This window comes from Bos indicus x Bos taurus, chromosome 23, assembly GCF_003369695.1.
Source record: "Bos indicus x Bos taurus breed Angus x Brahman F1 hybrid chromosome 23, Bos_hybrid_MaternalHap_v2.0, whole genome shotgun sequence".
In the NCBI taxonomy this organism is placed as follows: domain Eukaryota; kingdom Metazoa; phylum Chordata; class Mammalia; order Artiodactyla; family Bovidae; genus Bos; species Bos indicus x Bos taurus.
Genome location: NC_040098.1, coordinates 28,174,631 through 28,186,568, shown reverse-complemented (window position 1 = coordinate 28,186,568; position 11,938 = coordinate 28,174,631). Strand labels below are relative to the sequence as shown.

At 50.1% G+C, this 11,938-nt stretch overlaps 1 protein-coding gene across 10 annotated transcripts in view; it reads right to left on the bottom strand.

Moving 5' to 3' along the window:
- The window catches only part of TNXB (tenascin XB), a 56,359-nt gene that overhangs the window by 41,047 nt on the left and 3,374 nt on the right, over positions 1 to 11,938 (bottom strand). For all 10 annotated transcript variants that reach the window (XM_027524857.1, XM_027524859.1, XM_027524860.1 and 7 more), the window contains exons 2-4: positions 6,253 to 6,663; positions 4,070 to 5,908; positions 3,443 to 3,558 (exon numbers count right to left, since the gene is read on the bottom strand). In XM_027524857.1, coding sequence (XP_027380658.1) covers positions 3,443 to 3,558; positions 4,070 to 5,908; positions 6,253 to 6,652 — 2,355 coding nt within the window. In that variant the 5' untranslated portion in view covers positions 6,653 to 6,663. The remainder of the gene's footprint in view (positions 1 to 3,442; positions 3,559 to 4,069; positions 5,909 to 6,252; positions 6,664 to 11,938) is intronic.

Here is an 11,938-nt window from a genome sequence, read left to right as displayed (position 1 = left end):
TTTCTTGGCTGAAAAGGTTTTCTGGGCATGCAGGATCTTCATCTCTCTCTTACTCACTGCCCTAGAATATCCCAGCCTGGGAGGCCTTGGATGGGTGTCTACTCAAGGCCTTATGAGGCCTTTATCCTTCCCCAAACCTTCTCTCTCTCTCCCTTTACTCCCCCAACCCACCACCACCAACACACACACCCATACCCCTTGAGTGCTTCCTGATGATGTCCGGTCCTTCCAGGGAGACAAGCCTATCCCTAGGGTACCTTCTCCCTTCAAGTCACCTACATGAACCTTTTAGACACTTTGAGATCCATCTGGGAACAATCCCCTGAGAAGTTATACTGCCAGTCTAACCCACATCTTTCAGCACCACCTGTCTGGTCTGAGGCTGGCTCTCTAACCAGAGGCTGGCAGCTGATTCGGCCCCTTCATGATGGTTTGGCTGTTTCACTGATGTCCTTGGCAAGTTTCTAACTCTATTCTCGATATTAACCTCATGGCCCCACGTGGAGGGCTCCACCTTGGCTGGCCCCTGGAGCTCACCTCACCCTCATCCTCTTTTTCAGACCAGACCCGAACACAAACTTTTCTGAGGCTGCAAGTTCCTGTGTCCCAATGAAAATGTGACATAGCCCCAGTTTCCAGTCTGTGGAATACATTCAAACTGGAAACACCTGGATGTCTTTCTGTTCGGGGGTTCACCTCCCTCAGTTTCTTCAAGCTTTGTCTCACATTCATAGAAGACCTTGCCTTTTGCAAAACAGCAGCATTCCTTGAACAAAAGAGCAGTGGTCCTTGGACTTGGGGTACATGAGAATCACCTGGGGGTATGTTATGATGCAGGTTACCGGGCTCTTCCCCCTACAGCTTCTCATTCAGCAGATTGGGGGGCAGAGTCTGACAGTTTGCATGGCTAATGCTCCAGGTGATGCTAATACTGCAGGTCCAGGGAGCACACTTTCAGAACCGCTGAGCGTAGCCGTGCCACGTATGCAGGGAAAAGAGGAATGTTCCTCTTCTGTGTTTTGAAAATCATTCCAATAACTAGGTGTGTCCCTTGGCCAGGAATAGCAGAGTTTGAGTTTTGAGAGAAAAGTGTTTCTGGAAAAGGGAAAAGGATAAGGTAGAGAGAGAGGCTTCTAGGAAGATGGCAGTGGCCAGAGGGATAGCCAGCTACTGAACGCACTCTGTGCCAACAGAAATGGATACAGAGTGCTGGCCAAAGGCAAGAGACACAATCCCAGAGGCCAGCCACAAAAAAGCGTAGAAAACATAGTCAGAGGGCCAGCGGCACAGGCTGATGTGGAGGCCAAGGGAGGTGTCTGGGGACCAATTTTACGGGAGCATTTTCCACACCCAGGATCAGGGAGAACCTAAAATGTGATGGAGGCCCATACCCAGTGCAAAGCAGATGAGCTGAGAGCATGGCCAAGCTGGACACAGGCTAGCTGGATCCCCCCGGGCCCCACAAAGAGGGAGAAAGCCCAGGGCTCCTCCTGGGAGATTGTGCCTCTGGAGAACACCAAGGATGAGGTCATATTTACTAAGAGCAGGAGATGCTGTTGCCCTTTAAGCTCCTTCTAGCTCAAATGTTTATTTCAATTCTTTCCCTAAAGTTTCTTAGGGAAATTTCTCTTAAAAGTCCAACCCTCTCAAGATTGGAACTATGTAAATAATATACACGCAGAAGAGAGTGGGAGAAACACTTTAAAATGTTAACAGTACTTGTTTCAGTGTGAAACAGCCAAGAATTATTTGTTTTTTTCCCTAGTCGCCAAATTCTTGTCTTGTGATTAAATTATTTTTATAACTGAAAAACAAATTTTTAATGGAAAAAAAAAATCCAGGCTCCCTTGGTTGTGCAGCAAAGTAGGGATTTCTGCCTCTGCTTCTACCAGAGGGTAAGGAGAGATTAAAACATGATGGGGCCTGGGTTTGAGGTGATAATATTGATAAGGAGACTTAGAATGACTAGGCCAGTTGGGGTGGGGATGACAGCCAGCACCTCAGAGCTATCCCTTCTGTCCTGGAGGCTTCCTAAGTTTAAGCCCTGGAACTTACTTATTTTTCCAGAGTCCTGACTGGGGAGAGATTAGAGTAACATGGCCTACCCACCTATGGCATTTGTGGAATGATGCAGGAAAACATATTTGAATGGGAGAAATGTCAGATGATTTGCAACTAGGAGACCAAACACACCATAAAAATCCAATCTGCATGAAGGGAGATCTCCAATGAGAGGCCACAAACTTTGTCCTTAGGGTGCCCCCAAATATTTTAAGAGTGAGTTGGAAGGAGATAGAGAAATGAGGCTTTGCAATGTACTGATGACTTGGAGGCTAGGGAACTAGTTCACAGAATCAAATTATTACAACAGCCTAGACAGCTTGGCCCAAACCAAAAAATGATAACACTGAACAGAGCCAAATACAAAGGCTTATATTTAGATTTAAAAGGGGGTATGTAGTTGAATGTCTTTTTTCCTTGTTTATATCTTCTAAAGTATCTACACTGAGCTTATATGACTTTTATAATAAAAAGTTACTTTAAAAATCAAATGTGATCAAAATAACTGACAGTTTGTGTGACCACACGTTCATATATGTCAACTCTGAGAAAAGTAGCTGGATATCCAGAGTCAGCCAGGTGAGTGACTGGATTCCTTTCTGCCCCTGTAACTGGGGGGAAGAGGCACATGCAAAAAGGAGGAGGCATTAGAGGAAGAAAACAAGAAATGAAGGATTCAGAGAACAAAGCCTCAAGGAAATAGGGAGAAGAAACCAGTGGGTTTGGCCTGGAGGGAATGAATGGTGATGTGATGGTGTGTTCATTTGCTTCAGTGCTGTCCGACTCTCTGCGACCTCATGGACCATAGACCGCCAGGCTCTTCTGTCCATGGAATTTTCCAGGCAAGAATTCTGGAGTGGGTTGCCACGCCCTTCTCCAAGGGATCTTCCTGACCCAGAGATGAAACCCGCATCTCCTGCATTGGCAGGCGTTTTCTTTACTACTGAGCCACCAGACAAGCCCAAAGTGATGGCTGATGTCTCCAAATATCTGCAAGTCCGTGGTGTAAGACGAAGGGAAAGAAAAAACACATTCCAATGCTGGTGAAGGCCCAGCTGGGGCCACTGAATGGATGTATGAATGGGGCAACTTTGGATTCAGCAACAACAGAAAGAAGTGACTTCAGTAATGAGCAAAAATGGAGTCAGCAGGCAGCCTTAGGAAGTACTGGGCTCAAGGTCACCAGAAGAGTTCCAGCAGCAGTGGGCCTATGATGCAAAGGCCTTCTGCACCCAGTGTGGGCAGAATGAGAAGGTCTTTAGCACAGCTTCAGGAATCAGCTACCCGGACTCAACCACTGATTACCTGGAACTCCTTTTGAGGTGAGCGCCCCCACCACCAGCCCCACTCACTCAGCCCCCTCTTGGAGCTTGGCTCTCACCGTTGGGATGAACTGGATTTCATAGGCATCCACATTGCCAGGAGCCCGGGTCCACTCTGTCCGAACCGTCGTCTCCTCCAGCAGGTGCATCCTCATGCCCTCGATGGCCGGCACCTCTGCTCAGGAGAGTGGGATGTGAGAAGCTGCTTAGCCCAAGGGAGCTCCCCATCCCTACCCCAACTCTCACAGGCTCTTTGTACTCAGGGTCACATTAAGAGATCCAGCCAAGTTCCCAGTCCTCTCTGGGGGGAGAGCGGGGTGGTGAGGAAAAGCCAGCAGTGGCCTGAACAAGCCTTGGTTTGCTTCACTGCCCTCCATCTCCAGGAACCAAAATCTCCCAAAAAGTACCTGAAGAGGGCCCCTGGATCTGCTCATCAGAGATCTTACAGCAGGTCCCGCCTGCAGGCATCCCCCCCACCCCCCACTCCACCCGCTGTGGTTCTGCAGCCCTGGTGGACCCTGGCCCTCTGGCTCCTCTGACTGCCCCACCGCCCACCCCAATATATGACCACCCCCATCACCCTGCCTCCAAGTCCGGGGGCTCCTCCGCCTCAGACTCAGGCTTTCTCATGGGGCTCCAGTTTTCCAGCCCCAGACCCAGCATACTGAGGCAGGCTGTCGGCTCACCTTCCCCGCAGTCCTCCCCTGCATAGCCGTCTTGGCAGACGCAGCTGCCCTCACGACACTCTCCCCGGCCGCGGCAGTCCCCAGGGCACGTCTGGATGGCACAGTCGGGCCCCCGGAAGCCCTCGACGCAGACACACTGGCCTGCGCTGCACAGTTCCCGTGGCCCGCAGCCCCCGGGGCAGGCGCTGGCAGGAGGCTCTTCCTGCCCACAGTCCTCGCCGCTGTAGCCCACGTGGCACACGCACACACCCTGCACACAGCGACCACGGCCCCGGCAGTCGGCCGGGCAGGTGCGGGTGGCGCAGGAGGGGCCTGTGTAGCCCGAGTCGCACACGCAGCGCCCGTTCTCGCAGCGGCCGCGCCGGTGACAGTTGGAGGGGCAGACACGGAGGCCGCAGTCCTCGCCCGCGAAGCCCTCCCAACAGGTGCACACACCGTCCTGGCACACGCCGCGCTGGTTGCAGTCGCGCGGGCACCGTCTCACACCGCAGTCCTCACCCTCGTAGCCGTCGTCGCACACGCAGCGCCCCTCCAGGCACTGGCCGCGGCCTTGGCAACCCCTGGGGCAGCTGCGCTTGCCGCAGTCTTCGCCCTCGTAGCCCACGTCGCACGAGCACACGCCATCTTCGCAGCGGCCGCGACCGCGACAGTCCCCGGGACACCGACGGCTCCCGCAGTCCTCTCCTGCGAAGCCCGGGTTGCACACACAGCGGCCGTCTACGCAGCGCCCGCGCCCGCGACAGTCGCCAGGGCAGGCACGCGTACCGCAGTCCCGGCCTGTGTACCCGGGCCAACACACGCAGCGGCCACTCTCGCAACGGCCCCGGCCGCGACAGTCCCCGGGACAGCTGCGCACGCCGCAGTCCTCGCCACTGTAGCCCGCGTGGCACACGCATACGCCGTTCTCGCAGCGCCCGCGGCCCCGACAGTCGCGCGGGCAGGCGCGCGCGCCGCAGTCGGGCCCCGAGTACCCGGGCCAGCACACGCAGCGGCCGTCCTCGCAGCGGCCCCTTTGGTTGCAGTCGCTCGGGCAGCTGCGCACGCCGCAGTCGTCCCCGCTGTACCCTGGGTCGCAGATGCATTCGCCATCCTCGCAACGCCCTCGGCCCCGACAGTCGCGGGGACAGGTCCGCGTGCTGCAGTCCTCGCCCGCGTACCCGGGCCAGCACACGCAGCGGCCGTCCACACAGCGCCCGCCCTCGCCACAGTCCCACGGGCAGGTCCGCGAGCCGCAGTCGTCGCCAGTGTAGCCCGGGTCACAGACGCAGCGCCCGTCCTCGCAGCGCCCCTTCTGGCTGCAGCCTCGGGGACAGCTCCTCACCCCACAGTCGTCGCCAGTGTAACCGGGGTTGCACACGCAGCGCCCATTCTCGCAGCGTCCTCTCTGGCTACAGTCTCGGGGACAGCTCCTCACCCCACAGTCCTCGCCACTGTAGCCTGGATTGCACACGCAGCGCCCGTCCTCGCAGCGTCCCCTTTGGCTGCAGCCGCGAGGGCAGGAGCGCACACTGCAGTCGTCCCCAGAGAAGCCCGAGCGGCACACGCACACACCCTGCACGCAGCGCCCGCGGCCGTGGCAGTCCCCGGGGCAGGAGGGCCAGCTACAACTGGGCCCTGTGTAGCCAGGGAAGCACACGCAGCGACCACGGACGCAGCGACCCTGATCATTGCAGTCATCTGGGCAGGAACCAGGGGCAGAGGGTGGTGAGGAGGGGGGTCCCTCTGCACCTTCGGGATCTGAGCAGGTGGGCCCACCCCAGCCTGGCTCGCAAGAGCAGGCACAGCGGCTCAGGTCAAACACGCCATGGAGACTGCAGAGGCTTCGAATGTCAGTCTGGCCTGGAGTAGGAGTGAGAGTTGGGTCTCAGTCTCTCTGGGGAGGAGAGGGTTAGCCTGTGTAGTGCTGCCCTGAGTCAGCTTCTCCATCAGGGAAGCCTCATTTCCTAAGGCCATCTCAGTTTCCAGCTGCAACTTATCACCCAGGGCCCTAACATTCACTGGGGAGGGCTGACATCTAGTCACATGGCTCCTCTCTCAGAGCCGTGCGCTGGGCTGCACTCACCACTTGCAAAGAGGAGGCGGGGTGCCTTTTTCTAATTCACACCAAGGTCCTCTAGTGATGCCCACCCAATCCTAACCACTTCCCTTCTTTTCCATGCTCCTCCCTGTGATCTTCGGCTCACCTGTGCCAGCCTGGGCAGCCGGAGGACAACACCCACCAGTGCACTGTTCCTTGAGCCCCTTCACCAGCTCCTCCAGGATCTCCAATCGGACCCTCAGGGCCTGCACCTCTGAAGCAGGGACAGGGGGCTCAGTGCCTGGGGGACAGCCACAGCCAGCTGAAGGGGGCAGGTTAATGCGATGGGTGAACACCACCTGCTTCTCCCCTCCTTCCACGGTGTGCTCGTAGAGCCGAGAAGAAGGGCCTCCCCCTTCTGGCTGCACTGTACGGCCCCCGGGCTGGGGAGGGGGCCGTGGGGCTGGGAGTGTCATGTTGGAACGTGGAGAGAAAGGGCCTGCTGTGACAGTGCCCAGCAGCATCAGAAGGGCCAGGTTGGAGGTTAGGGAACATTGGGTGGGCATCTTTCCGGAGGCTGTGGGGAGAGAGGGCACATATGAGAGCAGACTCACAGAGCAGACAAGATGAATATCTCCTTCCCCAACACACACACCCACAGTCCCACCACCCACAACTCATCTACCCGACTCACATATTTGCAAAATTCCACATTCAGCTCAATCCAATCACACACCCTCCCTGGGCAGATCTGTCTCTACCTTGCTTTCTTATGTCATTTGGTCACCCTGCTCCCCCACTCATTTTATTTATTTTTTTACTGTTCCATCCACACTGGTCTTCTTTGTTTGTTCCACAGACACTACAAGCTTACATTAGCCTAAGGGCCTTTGCACTACATGTTTTCTCTGTCTGGGGTGCTCTTCACTCAGCTCTTAGAGGTTGGCTCCTTCCTGTTCAAATCTTAACTCACATGTCATCAACTCCCAGAAGTCTTCCTTGGTGCCCGATTGGAGCAGTCTTTCATCACACTTCATCAGTGTCCTGCTTATGTTCTTCATGCCATTTACGGCTGCCTGAATTATCTGTTTGTGAGCTACTTGTTTGTTATCTTTCCCTCACCACCAGAATGTGAATTCCATAAGAACAGGGACTTCATCTGTCCTGGTATTGCTGCATGCTTGTCCCTGGCACACGGGATGGGCACTATACAACACAGTTTTTGGTGTTTTTGTGTGTGTGTGTGTGGCCATTCTGCACAACTTACGGGATTTTAATTCCCTGGTCAGGGATTGAACCCAGGCCCTCAGCAGTGAAAGTGCAGAGTCCTAACACTGAACCACCAGGAATTCCCTATCCAACACATTTTTGTTGAATGGGTCAGCAGATGAATATAAAAGACTAATCCTTCCATAAGCAACTGGATCCCAGCTCCTAGTATCATTTTAGAAACCTGAAGGTATAGATTATCCTCTCCTTCTTTCATTCAGCCCCTCACTCTCAACTAGATTCTTCCCATCATCTTTTCATATAAGCTCAAAAAGCTCGTTTTCTTTAAAAAAAAAAAAATCCTCTTCCTCAGGACTTACATTACCAAATATCAAAATTTATTATGAAGGTGCAAGCATAGAGCACAGAACAGAAACAGACCCACACATATGTGGTCACCTGATTAATGAAAAAGAGGCCCCCTACAATTAAAAGGAGAATAAATTGTGATAAATGGTCTTGGATCAGTTGAAGATCCACATGGGAAAAAATCTATCTCTACCCTACGTCCACATACAGAAATTAATATGGAATGAGTATATAGATCTAATCGTGAAAGGTAAAGCAATATCTTTCACAAAATGTCTTAGAGGAAAAAACTATAGGAGAAAACCTTTATGACCATGAAATAAACAAAGATTTCTTAAAACCTAACCACAAAATTTACCATAAAAAATTTCACACAAAACAACCACAAAAAAGATATTGATACATTCAGTTCAGTTCAGTCGCTCAGTCGTGTCCGACTCTTTGCGACCCCATGAACCGCAGCACGCCAGGCCTCCCTGTCCATCACCAACTCCTGGAGTCTACCCAAACCCATGTCCATCGAGTTGGTGATGCTATCCAACCATCTCATCCTCTGTCGTCCCCTTCTCCTCCTGCCCTCAATCTTTCCCAGCATCAGGATCTTTTCCAATGAGTCAGCTCTTCTCATCAGGTGGCCAAAGTATTAGAGTTTCAGCTTCAACATCTTGGACCACATTAAATCGATAACTTCTGGTCATCAAAGGACACCACTAAGGGCTTCCTTGGTGGCTCAGTAGTAAAGAATCCACCTGCCAATGCAGGAGACATGACTTCGCGCCCTGGTCCAGGAAGATCCCACATGCCTCAGAGCATCTAAGCTCCTGCATCACAACTACTGAGCCTGCACCCTAGAGCCCATGTTCTACAACAAGAGAAGCTACCGAAATGAGAAACGCACACACCACAACCGGAGAGTAGCCCCCACTCGCTGCAACCAGAGAAAAGCCCACACAGCAACGAAGACCCAGCACTCCCCCAAATAAATATAATTATAAAAATTATACAGTGAAGAGAAAAAGAAGGCAAGCCACAGAATGGGAGAAAATATGTGAGAAATGTCAGGATATATATAAATATATATATATATGTATGTATGTATTATATATGGTGGGGAGATTGGGAGACAGTGCTTAATAGTTGAGAGAGGATAAAAATCTAAAGAATTCCTTCAGAACAAAAACAAACAAAAGGCAGGTGCCAGTTTTTTAATTTGCAAAAAAAAAAAAAGTCTCTCTAGCAAAGAATATATCCAAAGGTCCAATAAATATATGAAAAATAAACATATGCATGTGTAGAACAAAACCAGTAATCAGGGAAATGAAAATTAAAACAAGCGGATGCCATCAAATATCCACCAGAATGGCTAAAACTAAAAGGGCTGTTGATGCTCAATATTGGCAAGAAAGTGAGGCTACTGGGACTCTCTTTTATTGCAAGCAGGGGCAGAAATTAGTGCAGCCACTTTGGAAAACTGATAGGCAGTTGCTACTAAGGCATACAGCCTATAACTTGGCAGTTACACTTCTTGGTAAATACCCAACAGAAACGACTGCACGTATCCTCCAAAAGACATGACTGCATGTATCCTCTAAAAGATGAGTACAGGAATGTTCATGGGATTTTTTTCATATGAGCCTGAACTGGAAGCACCTCAATGTCCATTAATAGTAGAATGGATAAATAAATTGGGGCATAGTCATACAATGGGATACTCCCCAGCAATGAAAAAACATCCTTCTGGGACTTGCTGGGTGATCCAGTGCTCAGGACTGGATTCAATGCCAGGCCCTGGGTTCAAGCCCTGGTAGGGGAAGATCTGCAAGCTGTGCAGTATAGCCAAAAAGCAAACAAACTCCCCACCCCCACCCCGCCAAAAAAAACACACAAAACATTCTTGTTACACACAGCAACATGGACAAAATTTGACACACATAATGCTAAGCAAAAGAAACAAGACACCAAAAAAGAACATTGTAAATGATGCTATTCATATGAAGTTCAAAAATAAACAGAACTAATAGAAGACAGGATAGAATTACTAGAAATATTTTGCACCTTTAACTGGGTGGTTAAACAAAGGTACGTATAATCAAAAATTAATTGAGCTATACACTTATGTGCATTTCACTATATGCACAAAATATACTTAATATACAAAAATATACCTTAAAAAAAATTCCCCAACCTCACACTCCCTCCAGCCACCACATATTTCTCTTCTCTACTTCATGGCCATAGTTGTCAAAAGAGTTATCTGGACTTGTTGTTCCTATCTCACATATCCCATGCATGTCTCAACCAGCTCCCATCTGACTTCTTTCAGTCTACCAAATAGCCCTCCCTGAGGTCTCCCAATGATCTGTGTCACAAAATCTAAAAGACATTTGTCTTCACCTTGATCTCTCTCAAAATCACTGGACACTGATGACCACGTCTTCCATTTTAGAGCATTCTGTATCTGTGCTGGCAATAAGGTAGATAGGAGAGATCACTGGGTCTTAACACTTAAAATGTGGCTAGAGGGACTGAAGCACCAAACTTTCTTTAGTATTTTTAACAGCTCCCCAGGGGATTGCAGTGTGTAGCCAGAACTGTGACCTACTTGGGGTAGTCATCCACTTAGGTACCTCATCCAGATCCAAGACTTTAATTTCCAAACTATATCCCAAAGTATAAACTATCTCCTCTTAACTCCAAGCAATATAGCTATCCTTCTATTTGGCATCTCCTCTTGGGCACCTCAGACTCAACACATCTAAAACAGAACTCAACGTTCATCCCTCCTGAACCCTATCCCTTTTCAGTGTTCTCTACTGCAGCTCATGGTCCCATAGTTACTCAGCTTCACAAGCCAGAAACCCAACAGCTCACTCAACACCACCATATTTCATCATATCAACCCATATTTTATTGTAAATGTCTTTTTAATTTGCGTATGTTTCTCCCTCTACGCATCATTATAGTCCAAGCTACTATCTACCTTTTGCTTAACAACTGTGATTGCCTCCTAGCCAGTCCCTCTGCTTCTATTCTTGCTTCTTAAAAATCTTGCAAAGGCAAATAGAATGTCCCTCGACCCCAAAAAACTTTTCAGTGGCTCCCTTCTGAATAGTCTTCAAATACTGAGAGACAGTCCTGCACCATCCGGCCCCTGCTGACCTCTCCCACCTCATCCCCCGTAAGACTTCCCTCCCTCTCTCCATTCCAGTCCCACCAGCCTTATGTCTCCCACATTCTTCCCAGCCCCAGACCTTTGTATCTGTGGTTCCCTCTATGGAATGTTCTTCCCTTTTCTCTTGGCTTCCTCATCATTCAGGTCTCAACCCCACATCTCCTCCTCAGGAAATCTTTCCTGTCCAGGTCAGCTCCCTTATCATATGATATTACAGGATCATGTAACTCCCATTTGCAGCATTTATAATAATTTATATTCACATATTTATTTGTGGGATTATTTTATTACTTTCTTGCCCACACTCAACATTGCTCGCTAGACTGTAAGGTCCATGGAGGCAGACATAGCACCTGGTTTTTTGTTTTGCTTTGGCTGCTATATCCTTACATCTGGCACATAGTAAGTGCTCAAAAAATATTTACTGACTATATAAATATTTAGTCAATTTACATAGTTCAAGTTAAGCCCAGGGCTAGCACAGGGCTGGAGCCAAGGACAGGACCAAGGTCAGGGCTAGGACCACGGACAGCTATCTGGGGCAGCTGTTCACCAGGGAGCAGGCCATGTGTAGATCCTGGCAGGACTGCATAGAACAAGCCCATTGGAAAACCATTTGGCACAACTGACCAAATCCACTAGAGCTGTGTGCAAGCCCTATGACCTGGCAGCTCCACTCTGAGGGGTCTACCCACTACAGCAGTACTTCTCGTAATAGCCGCAGACTGGGAACTACCCACATGTCTCACATGAGTAGAATGGATTAAATAACACGTGGTTTGTTCACACAGTGGAATATAATAAAGCAAAGAGAATAAAGTATAACTATATGCAATAACACGAATGGGTCTCGCTAATATAGGGTGGAGCAAAAGAAGTCACAAAGAAGAACTTGCTGAAACATTGTTTCATAAACATTCTGTTTGTGACATTTGAGTCTAGACCATGTGAACTGTCAATCAGTAGAGTTGCAAATCAGAAATGTGGCACTCTCGGGGGAATGGGGACCAAGAAAGGGCATGGTGGGGAAATTCTGGGGTGCTAAGAACGCCCTGTTTATTGATCTGAGTGCTGGTTACCCAGTTGTATTCGTGGAATCCAC